This window comes from Helicoverpa zea, chromosome 10 (genome assembly GCF_022581195.2).
Source record: "Helicoverpa zea isolate HzStark_Cry1AcR chromosome 10, ilHelZeax1.1, whole genome shotgun sequence".
In the NCBI taxonomy this organism is placed as follows: domain Eukaryota; kingdom Metazoa; phylum Arthropoda; class Insecta; order Lepidoptera; family Noctuidae; genus Helicoverpa; species Helicoverpa zea.
Window position 1 is genome coordinate 1978332 of NC_061461.1, and position 12035 is coordinate 1990366.

Here is a 12035-nt window from a genome sequence, read left to right on the forward strand (position 1 = left end):
GTCATTTACGAATCGTAGGTACTAACTATCCTTTTTTTACGTAAGTAAAGTAGTTTGGTAAAGGATATGAGAAAGTCGATTTTTTTTTGCTAAAATAAGAATGAAGTAAATCTTGAGTGATCAATGGCCATTATGCAGCTTGATGCAAGAATTAATTCTAAATCCAATTAAATGAAATATTCCTCACCTTATAAACACTAATGATGAATCCAGTCGTAGGTGTGTGCGACTTCTTGGGTCCTCCAGCTAAGTCGTTGAACGGCGGTCTGCAGATCATCGCCACTTCACTATACAAGTCTAACGTATGTGCTGCCGAGTACCTTATGGTCTTCGGGTCGAACTTGTTCAGAGATGAACATCTCATATTATTGTAGAAAAGCAAAGGGTCCGTTTGCGTAGTATTTATCACATAGTAAGATATGAAAGGAAATTCCGCGTTTTTCTCCATGTTCGCTAACAACATCCCTCCAACTGCTGTGTTGGCTTGTGCCACCTCGTTCAGCAGTTCTCCTGCCGCTGCTTTCTGTCTTATCAAGGGTTTGGCAAGCGGGGATTCCAGTATTGGCTCGATTGGTTCCAGAGGACTCATCAGATGGGCCAATATACAAAGCTTGGGATCAGCTATTTCGAGGATGCTAAGAGAGTTTTGTGCAGTCTTTGTTGTCATTCCTTTTTCTGGCGTTGGAGGCGGAACTGGTAGCTGAAATTGAGAAAAACAGAATTTATAACATCGTGCATCGGTTTTAGATTGCATGTCAATTGTAAATTGTTTAGAAGGGCAATTATTGCCTCTTAGAGACCGCTAACTTTGAGAAACTACACATGGATACCTATATAAATTATTTATTTATGAATCAGAAAAAATGCCCAACATGACCTGAAAAGGCATTCACAATGACCGCAAGGTCATCAAAACAAAACCTTTTTAACTTGGACTGGTTTTAATTAAATGCTAATTTGTAGTAGGCTCGTCTACATGAATTCTTAACTTCGTTGAGACAATAATAAAAATTGTCCACCATTTATCATTGTCTTGGTGGAATATTTTCTCGTCCAGGCCATCTTTAATTCTTGGGTCGCTTAAGTGTGGCTATCAACTATGTAAATGGGGGTCGCTGTATCAGCGCTAATTATGATTAATTGTTAGTTGTAAACGTTAAAGCAGAATGGTGGAGATTTTATATTCGCTGTCAATATTAAATCTGACTTGCAAGTTAGTAAAAGTACGTAACTCTGTTACGTTAAATCGAGCACGTTCTGTTAATTTATTTTGCGTAAAATGCTTTTGATATACGACTTTCCATGCATTCTCATTTCATTTCTTTCAGACCATTCCATGAAGGTTTTTTTGTGAATCTTAGTTAAAACTGCATAAAAAAATACTAACCGGCACTCCATCAGGTAAAAACCGATCAAGTGCGTGCGCCGGAATAACAAAGCAGTCTTTCTGGAGCGTTGCAAGCGACACGGGCTCCGTCCTCCGGCGGTCCGTGGTCGTCGGCACTGTGGTCGTGGTCGCCGGACCCCTGTCCCAGCGCAGCAGGGAGACTGAGGGCTCCCGGGTGACCAGGGGCTGCGGCGGCTCCGGCTCGGGGCCCGTGCCACCGCCCAGTACAGGCCCGCATCGTTCTGTGGACATTTAGAAGAAAAGGTTGTTATTTCGAAAAGAACTGTGGTAGAATCATCTGTGAAATCTTCACAAGTTCGGGGTGCGTGATTGTTACGTAGGTAGAGTTACCGTTATCTTGGTGCATATAGGGTTCTAGAAGGAATAAAGGTAGGTTTTAGTCAGGTGCAAGGTTCAAAAAGTTCGAGAAGAGTGGGTAAGCAATTATAGGACACTTTTTGGATGTCTGAGTAGTTGTCTCAGTGTGAGAAGGTATAGGAAGGTACTTATGTGAATATAGAGAAGGAAGTCATGTGAAGGTGTACATGGTATAAGAAATGATGGAACTTGGTGTAGCCTCTTGAAAATGGTTAAGTAAATTGTTGAAATAATGTTTTTGGGCGATATTGCAATTTATTGTTGGTGTTGTTTGGACTGATTAATTTTCTGTAAGCCTTCGAAAGAAGTTTCGGCGTTTCGAGTTCCGAAGCAAAAAAGAAAGCTCCTAACTCGTTTGGTTAGGAAAGTTTTCCGTTTTAAGCATCATTTGTAACATTGAAACAAAAATTAAGTTCGACGCATGAGAGTGCTAAAATAGTTCCGGGGTTTGGGTATTAGGGGATACACGTGTTGTTAAATAAACGATATGAGAAATTCCAACTTTGAAACGAAGACTTGTAAAAAGAAAAAGTTTGTGTATTAAATTGTTTAAGAAAGTTCCAAAGTTTGAAGATCAAAGTTTTAATGACTTTGAGGGCAAACGGATAGTTTTCAAATAATCTATCGTAGATCACGTCTCGATTTTGCTGTCTTAAAGTTAAATTATCCATCCGATTGCGTTAAATTAAGTAATTTAATCAACCATATTCAGCTATATACAAATTAAATAAGTAATGAACATTCCAAATCAGACTAAGTCATTGTAATATTAGTGTTTTTGTAAAATAAGCTTTTTAGGATTCATGTCACTTATATTTACATTAGAATCACATTAAAGTGAGTAAGTTGGAGCTAAGGCCACTGAAAAATCCGAATAATTCAAACGTTGTAAATGTAAAGTTCTTTCACTATAAACATTTTTTAAAACACTGATTCGCTTGCTGTTAATGACAAGAAAAGTTAATAACGACTGAAAATATTGATGTCATCACGGAAATGAAATGAGCGACCATGCTTCAATTTTTCTTTGAACATCATTACACAATAGTAAACAAACACTTACCTAATAGAAGCTCTAATGATATACATTTTCGATTGATAACTAAAACTAACAACTAGGTACTATTTGAACGTCTACAAACATATAATTTACACACAAAACAAGTAATTATACCTTTACGTTTGGACATTTAATTGACGATCTTCGAACAGATATCAAAATGATTTATTCCTCAGAAGGTTAGTAATAAACATAGTGAATTAAATCGTGCCAATTATAAATATTGTATAATCTGCGTGTCACCAACACTTACGCGGGAAGTAACCTCGAGATGTTTTGCGTTAAGCGCCAAAAATGAACCAGTTTGAACCGCCTCACGCCAGTTCCATCTGACTGGAGAAACACATTTGTATCACTGAAGCCCACGAAACTTCTTAAAGCTTTGTTTACATCAAAAGCACTCGTGATCATGTTAACTGCTGCAAACAAGCATGTCTCATAAACTCAATCTAAACACGCGTCACTTGTCAAAAACTATGTATTTATAGTTACGATGGCGTTTCATGTCTGCTGTGTTTTGAACAGATTTAACGAGGCCATTGCAAACTTTACTAATTTAAAGGACGGGTCCTTTGTGAGAAGATCACACTTCAACTTTGGTTCAACTTGAAAGTTGTTAAGAAACTTAAGACACAACACAAGTTTCGGTTTCACTGTCACTGGTGATGGCGTACGTTTACCTGTGAGGTCGTTGTATTGAGCACTGGCGCGCGGAGCCGCGGAGAAGAATATGTGGGTCTTGTAGTGGTGTTCCTCCATGCAGGAGTATCGCTCGCGGTCGCGGCGCTTCGCGTTCCTCCCTGCACCCAGCGCGCCCCGCGCCTTCCCCCCACCCCCGCTAGACGAGAGGGTCTTCTCCCCGCTGAAGTTCTTCCGAAACATCAAATTCATCTTGGAAAACTGCCCACTTCCGTCTCGTTCGCACTATAGTGTACCGGTATGCGTGCACACCGCTCTCGCGCTAAGTCTCTGCCAGTAATTAGTTCAGTGTAGCACGCCAAGATTAAACCAGGCTAAATTCAAACGTCTGTTCGGCTCGCCGTGTTTTAGTTTGTTTTATTTCCGCTTTAAAACGAACGCGAACGGTCGCATGGTAGGATTAACTAATGCGAGGTGAATAGAGTTGGAAACACGATAAAAGTTTCAGGACGCATTACTTTTGAAAGTCAGCAGAGTAAACAAACCGTTCCGTACAAATTGTTGTTGTATTTCTAAAGCTTTATTGTTGTAGAGTAAACTGTCATAATAATGTTCCATCGTTTCAGTTTAATAACTGTCGTTGGACTTAGTCCAATATGAAGACACGTGGTGGTCGGTGATAAAATATTTGGGCCAAACGTAACTATGTAAAATATTCTAACAAACATTTTTCACGTAACATTTGGAACTGAAGAATGTTCCTGTTACAAAACCGAATAAATAAATCAATTCCTTGGTTTATCTTACAAAGAAACAGGAGTCATTAGCTAGCAGTTTTTTTCAATTTCGAGTGATAGAATAACAAATCAATCATAACGATCAAAGGAACATAAAAACAAGCATTATGTCGGAATATTCGCAAACTAGTAATTTACTGAATAACCTTTTCACATTTTCTTTGATTATTCAGCTATAATTTTCCATGAATCATATTATATAGACTGAATTGCAATTTCTTGGTAATCGTCATTGAGGTTGATAATAAAAGTATACGTTAAATGTCTTTTGATAATAAACTTGTTGAACTGTTGTATTGTATGTGTCATCGTTTTGTTAAACGTTTTTATTTCGTCTTTATGATTTTGCTGTTCATTCGCCATATTGTATTTGTGGCTATAAGCCGATTACGGCTTCGCTTAGTCGTATTATGATTACGTATCGTCTAACCCAAGGATTTTATTTTCACCCATACGTCTACTTATATAATTCCACGATTATGTATCATTAATCATAATTACTTTTCAATTCTAATTAATTCCCTCCAAAAACTTTTCTGAAAAAATAATTCAAAGAAGCGAAAAACTAATTGAATAAAACACTTAGTTAAGTAATTTTCTTTCAAAGTATTGGATTGTTTGTTAAAGTTCCAGACTAAATTATGGATTGGATTACAGGTTCACGTATGTTTGGAATAGCAGATATTCCGTTGGGAATGCCTTTGCTAACGACTGCCTATCAATCTTCTGAGGCTCGCGAGACAAATATTGTGATCGTTATATCTTCGCATATCCTTTGTAGTGGGTATTTGTTAGGAATGCTTATTGATTTTCAATTATTCTCAAGTGTTTTGTATGCTTTTGTCCTTTGTTGTTCTCCGCAAAAGGTGTCTCGAGATGGACATGTGATATTTATAAATAAATAAATAATGTCGGGACACCTTTTCACACACGGTTGGTTAGCCCCATGGTAAGTTACTAATTAACTTGTGTTATGGGTGCTAACACAACTGATAAACTACATATAGCTACACATATACATATTTATAAATACATATTGTAACACCCAGACCACGATCAACAAGCATGCTCATCACAGAAATGTCGACCGAACCGGGAATCGAACCCGGGACCTCAGTTTCGGCAGTCCGGCTTGGTGACCATTGCGCCACAGAGGTCGTCCGATGTCGTCCGTTGCGATATTATAGAACGCCATTTGCCACATTTGTTCCACCTCTACATTCATTCAATAAACTTATAATTTCATTATTGAGACGAGTTTTACTATTTTACCATAACGATAACCAAACCATAAGGTCAAATCGGCTTGACAGCTGGATATGGTTCGGTTATCGTTATAGTAAAATGGCTTTACAATTGAGAATATAAGCATTTTCAGAATTTAATATCCAGGTTTTACAATGATGCTGGAACCACGTAATAAAACGCTACATTACTCCATAGAGTCAATAAGTTGGTTCGAGTGACAAGCGTACCTGCATTTCGTCTATGAGATCAAAGTATTGGAATAGATGCAAAACATATTCTCTGAGAATGATACTGTGTTATGGTGCCAACACTATTTCTGTTTAAAGTAAACGTCTATAAAAATTCCTCCTCCTTTTTGAGAAGCCAGTTAAAAATGACGACGGACGCTAGGATCTAAATTAAGTCCATGATACTTAATTTGGGATACGAGTCAATATGTCTATGGAGTAACTATATCCTATATAAGAAAAGTTTAGACATAATACTATCTATCTTAGGCTAATCACAGCTCTTTCGTTTAAAAGGTTTTGCCCTACATCTGTGCCCTAATATCGTCTGGCATTTAACTAAGTATAAACACTTGGTAAGCGGCGACGTTTCTTAGTTCGTAAGAAAATACTGTTGCTGTTTTGTGTCTTTTCGAGTGATTACGAGCAAGTTTTTTAGATGTTTTAACTTTTTATTTTTATTGCTAAATGTTTTATAAGTTATAACTTTTCTTAACTCGTTTGTTAAAACTATCTTGTCATGGTACATAGGTACCTATCATCAGAAAATATATCTACCTAGTGAAAACACGTCTTAAAAAAAAGGATTGTTATTGTGTATTTCAGGTAGGTAAAAGTTTCACAAAACAAACAAAAAAGGTTTCCAAGATTTATAAATATTTCAGAAAGTTTGGTACATTTTGCCCTAAACTTTTTTCTATAGTCAATCAATATACAGCCGATATAATATTAGTATTCGTCCGACGCTCACGAAGTTAGGTACATAATTTACCCGCTGCCATATTTGGTTCAGTAAATACCAAGCTGTCCTTTACCACGAGAAAGTTAGTTACGTGTGACGGGGATAAAGAAATGGGAAATTATTACAAAAGGTTTTTAGGGTTCTGTACCGAAAGATAAGTCTCAATTACTAAAACTTCGCTACCCATCTGTTTGTTTGTCACCAGGCTACCTATCTCGAACCGGGATAGTTATAGGTACAGTTGAAATTTTCACAGATGATGTACATCTACCTATTTCTGTTACCATTATAACAATAAATGGGACAAAATTGAGAGATACAGCCTTTGTGAACTTAAACAAAATCTTCACTATATGACAAAACGCCCTTTCTAAGTCATCACCTTCTTTCCAGTGTTATGACTAGAAAGAAGGTGATGAATTAAGATCCACACATAACACACAGTTGATAATATTAGTATTATTTAATTATTTTCCTGAAAACTTTAACTAAAACACATTTTATTTTGCCTCGTGTGGATTTTCTTTTCAGTCTCTACCTTCTGTTACCGGTCGGATACTTTACGAGCGTATTTGGCGGTTACAGTAAAGATTACGGCTGGCTGTCGGGATGTCGTTAACTCTTTTATGATACCTTTATCTACTTCATTTTTGTTAATTGCTTTACTTTGTGTTTACTACCTATATGTACCTATAGTTCGGCCATTCAGAGAATGCGTTCCTGACACGTCGCGATTGAACTGACGACGTAACTTTGCAATGGCGTTGCAGTTACGATAAAAATATTTTTGCTGGTTGTTTACCGTTTTAACAATTGAGGAGCATTAAAACAACATTATTATATCAATAATCAATGAATGTTATTACGTCGTCAGTTCAATCGCGACGTGTCAGGAACGCATTCTCTGAATGGCCGAACTATAGTTATGTACAAACATAAATTATGCTGTAACTTTGTTACGATAAACAATGTAAGCTGAAGGCGGTTTTCTTGTCCAATTAGTTTACGAAAAATAATGGGTTGCCTTGTCATATATTCGGGGTTCTTAAAAATTCCAAAACATGACATATCATTAGCCTTTCACAACTTAGTTGCTTTGAAAGCACATTTTAAAATGTCTATTAAAAATACAGTGAAGTAAGAACCATTCATTCAATTTTTTTATCGAAATTACATTTGGGTGATTCTTCGAAACACAGTTTTGACATGTTTTTGACCGAAGAACACATGCAAATATCCTTCGATTGGAATACCAGTTTCAGGTTTTATGTAAAAGGTAAATGTCTATCGACGCCTTATGTAACTAATTAGAATTTATTAAAAAAAACTATAGTTAAGTTAGCAGAAAACAGTAAAACCTAATTAGTCTGGTGTGTCCCAACGACGGTTTTTGTTGCATTATTTAACTTTCTGCGAGCTACGGTCGCGTTACAATAAAACTAATGAATCCAAATGATCTTTAAATATGTGTTTCTTAATATTTTGATATTTAAATATAAAAGAATGGTGTATTTTCATAATTACATAAATTTAAAAATTGTCCCCGACTAAATTCATCATTAAGCTGGCTCGATTTGTTCAAACATTATCTATACGTAAAATAAAAAATATTTGAAAGAGTAATATTTACTTGTAAGTGATCGCGCCGGTCAGCACCGAACGGTGACAGTGAGTGCTCGTGAGCGGACGTATTTTTGCAGAAAAATACAATCGCAAGTTGTCATCTGGTGTTTGTAAGGCGAGTAGTCATATCAATCTGTCTTAATTAACTGATAGTGTGTATCTACTATCGTTTTGTTGCCAAAGCAAAGTGTCTTAAAAGAGGGTTTTGCTAACATTAATTGCATGTTTGATGCTTTACGTTTATAAATAAAGGAGCAGGATTTGATAATCTGCGAATTCCTAATTTTTCTGTCCCCCATTAGTCTGGATTCATCTGGCTCTTAAAGCCAGATGAATTTGAGCGGGACATATGAATTAGGTTTCATTCAAATTCGGGCATATGTTACAGGTAGGTATGTCTAAAGACATTTCTTAATTGTAGTTTGTATACTTATTTGTTAATTTGTGTTGGCTTCTAGTGCATTGTTTTTTGTTCAAATACCGTGGAAATAATTATACTTATTTTTAATTTCAATAAGATTACTTAAGTAAGTAATACAAAAAAATAAAGCAAATGGCCTGTTGGTTTTTATTCCGAAGTTCAATTTCTGTGCAAGAGGTTTTGGTTTTTTTTTTATCGTCGCTAGAATAGCTTTATATTTTTTTAGATCCATATTTTTTTAAAATGGAATAACAAAAATTATAAACAAGAGAAGAAATACTAAGAAAAAAGACTAGCGGATAAGAGAAGATATGACAGAATAAATAATAATGAAGAATTATGGAAAGAAAAACAAGAAGGAATAGACAAAACTATATACGCAGGAAAGAAGAAAACAAAAAACTACTGATAGGAGAAATGAATCCAAGTTCCTGAAAAACTCAAATTTAATTATTCATCGTTCTGCAAGTTTGGGAGATCTAACCTGATTTTCGATCAAGAGATACTTTTTTAAGAGATGGAAGTAAACATTTTAGTGTCGATTTAGAAAATATAAATCCATACTTAATAGACACTGATGATGAAAAATTTAGTATTTTTTATTAATCTAGGTAGGATATTAATTAGTTTTCTTCTATCTCAAGCTTAGAGTTCCTATCGTACTGAAAAATTAAGTCTGATTTTGATTAGTAAGTTTCATTTCTTTTTAATTAAGAGTTTGTTTTCGGTGAATTTTATTTTTGTTTTAAGCTAAGATACGTTTTTGTTTTGTGTTATTAAGAGGTCTTATTAAAATAAGTTTACCATTTCATATAATTATTATAGCGTTGAATCTAGTGTGATTTAACAACCGTAAGAGGTTTAATAAATGATTAATTTGAATGAAAGTGTTACTGTTTAATTAATTCATAATTATTTTCTTGTGTGAGCCAAAAAAAAGTGATAAATTAAGTAGAAGGTAATAGGAGTAATTATTTCAATATTTGGTAAAATCTATACTATCTATACTAATATTATAAAGTGGAAAACTTTGTTTGTTTGTTTGTTTGGTAGGTTGTAATGGATAAACTCAAAAACTACTGGACCGATTTTAAATATTCTTTCACCATTAGAAAGCTATATTATCTGCGAGTAACATAGGCTATATTTTATCCCGGTGCGGGCAATAGCTCCCACGATACGCGGGTGAAACCGCGGGGAAACGGCTAGTTTTATGATAAAGATCATTGGAAAAATAAAGGAAGTATCATTAATCTGTACTGTCACAATTAATCTGACCCAGCAATTAATCAGCACCTTTTAAATCCTAATCTACGTGATGCAATTCGATGCCTTCGATATATGATATTGCACATAAGGCACTGGGTCAAACTATTACGTCAATTCAGGTCTAAGAGCAAAAAAAAATTGAGCCAGATCAATGAGTCAAAAACACTCGGTCTCGAAGAATCACCCATTTACGAAATTCAGTTCCAGCCTTCGGAAACTAACCCAAATAATTAAAAGAAACTTTCAAAAATCTTTGCCACATGTTCCTATCATAACTTTTAGTTAATAACTACACGAGCCAGTAGTTTCATTGGCCATAAGCGTTCGGATCCAAACAGATGGTTGTATCTTAATTGATTTCTAAGTGTCGGCCGCATTTAGCGGCTGGCGTGAACCAATAAGGGTCAATTCCCACTGAAAGAGCAGCGGCCGGCAGCGGCCGTAAGAGCACGGAAAATGTAAGAGCGCGGCGCGGTGCGGCGCCGCGCGGCGCCGCGCGGCCCGCCGCGCTCGCGCTCAATCCCTTGCAATTACGGCCGCTGCCGGCCGCTGCCGGCCGCTGCTCTTTCAGTGGGAATTGACCCTAAGGGTAAGTGCATCTCCGCTGCAGTTTTCTATGAAATTGATCGCTAACGGCCTGGGATGGAAGGAGTAATGGCGCCTCGCAAAATATATGATAACTTTTTTAGGTTTCATAGGTTGAGAGAATTTTCGGAAGTATTTTTGCAGTTGTGGTAAATATAAATTAACTAAGAAGTGAAATAATATGCAACAATAACACTAACTTTTTTGAAAGGTTGTTAAAGACAGCAAGAAAATTTCTTCACATAGTTCTTATAAAAAGGTACTTGTCTAAAAGAAATGCCTTGGTGAAAATGAAAATATCTAAGGTGGAAAGCAAGTATGATATTGAAACAGTTACAAGTGGCTTATTTAATTATTTTTCACGTGACTTTTACTAAGTTATTTTCCCTTATATACCTACCTACATTTACTACATGACCGTCCAACACTCTTTTATCCCCCTGTACATCTCAAACCGAACTCATGTATAGCTTGCCTCGTAAACACGTGTCACGAGATCTTGTCGACAGCTTCCAAAAGCTCTCATAAACTAGTAGAAGTAACGACTAACGTCACGCCGTAACACTAGCTGTGAACACTAAGTTGATAGTTTTGGGTGTACCACCAATGTAGTACCTACTTACTTTGTTGTTATCTATAAAGAGTTCATGTGAGTTGGTAGCCTACTGGTTAAACAACTGCCTCCTAAGTTTTTTTTATGCTTTTTCCTGGTGTCAAGCCATCGAGTTACGCATTAATACAACATTCAAATTAAGTACCTACTCCTTGCTAAAGATTCGTTAATGTGTATGTATATGTAAAGCCCACGGTTCATAAAATAGAGAGTTTTATGGCAAGTCTTGGCAGTGAATAGCAAAACGGATTGGCAATAACTATTGATTTGTTGATCTTAAAGCAATTGATTGCTTGTAGATTTGCTAGTAATTGTTTCTAAATGTCTTCCATAAACTGCAAGCATCTACACAAGAAATTGTAGGATTTTCATGTCTAAATATTGTGTTTATTACTATTTCGATTAGGTGCGGCGTGTAAGAAGTTGTTGATATAATTAAAATGTAATGCATAATTTTAGTTTTGTAGTGGGGCAAGTACAGACCAAACTATAGGACTGTCCAGTTAAAAACGACCCTACCAATCCTATGACTGTCTGAAGCGATTTACAAAGACGCTAAGCTACTATGTAAATGACTTCTCGTAATAATATAATCTACATTGGACTGTTGGTTACAAGCGATCACACTTTCAGCGATTGTTATCATAACAGATTGCTCAATTGCAGATTGTTTATTGGCCAGTAGTCTGATACTATATAAGCCATTTCAAAATTACATTGTAAAGGGGATAACATCATACCTACTTATTTTCTAGAAGAAAGTCCCCCTTTGCGTCAGAGTGTCTATGGTTTATTATCCTTTCGCCTTTCACCAATATATAGAGTGTTAAAAAATCGTAAAGCCTAAAAGAGGTATAGTCCCTTATGAAGTGGCCAAATTGTGAAAAATATATAAATGTAATAAACCTTTATAAAAATAGATGTAAACTTAATATTTATTCCTATAAAATTAGTTCTTAAACTAGCATACTTTAATCGGAACCTAAGTGATTCATCAAGTCGAACTAAAGTAAAAGCATCTAAAATATTTGCAATATACCACAACC

At 35.9% G+C, this 12035-nt stretch overlaps 1 protein-coding gene across 3 annotated transcripts in view; it reads right to left on the minus strand.

Annotated features, from left to right (window-relative positions):
* The window catches only part of LOC124634019, a 111463-nt gene that overhangs the window by 3373 nt on the left and 96055 nt on the right, over positions 1-12035 (minus strand). For 2 of the 3 annotated variants that reach the window (XM_047169417.1, XM_047169416.1), the window contains exons 2-4: positions 3506-3890; positions 1388-1629; positions 188-700 (exon numbers count right to left, since the gene is read on the minus strand). In XM_047169417.1, coding sequence (XP_047025373.1) covers positions 188-700; positions 1388-1629; positions 3506-3716 — 966 coding nt within the window. In that variant the 5' untranslated portion in view covers positions 3717-3890. The remainder of the gene's footprint in view (positions 1-187; positions 701-1387; positions 1630-3505; positions 3891-12035) is intronic. The other variant, XM_047169418.1, reaches the window with a different exon arrangement.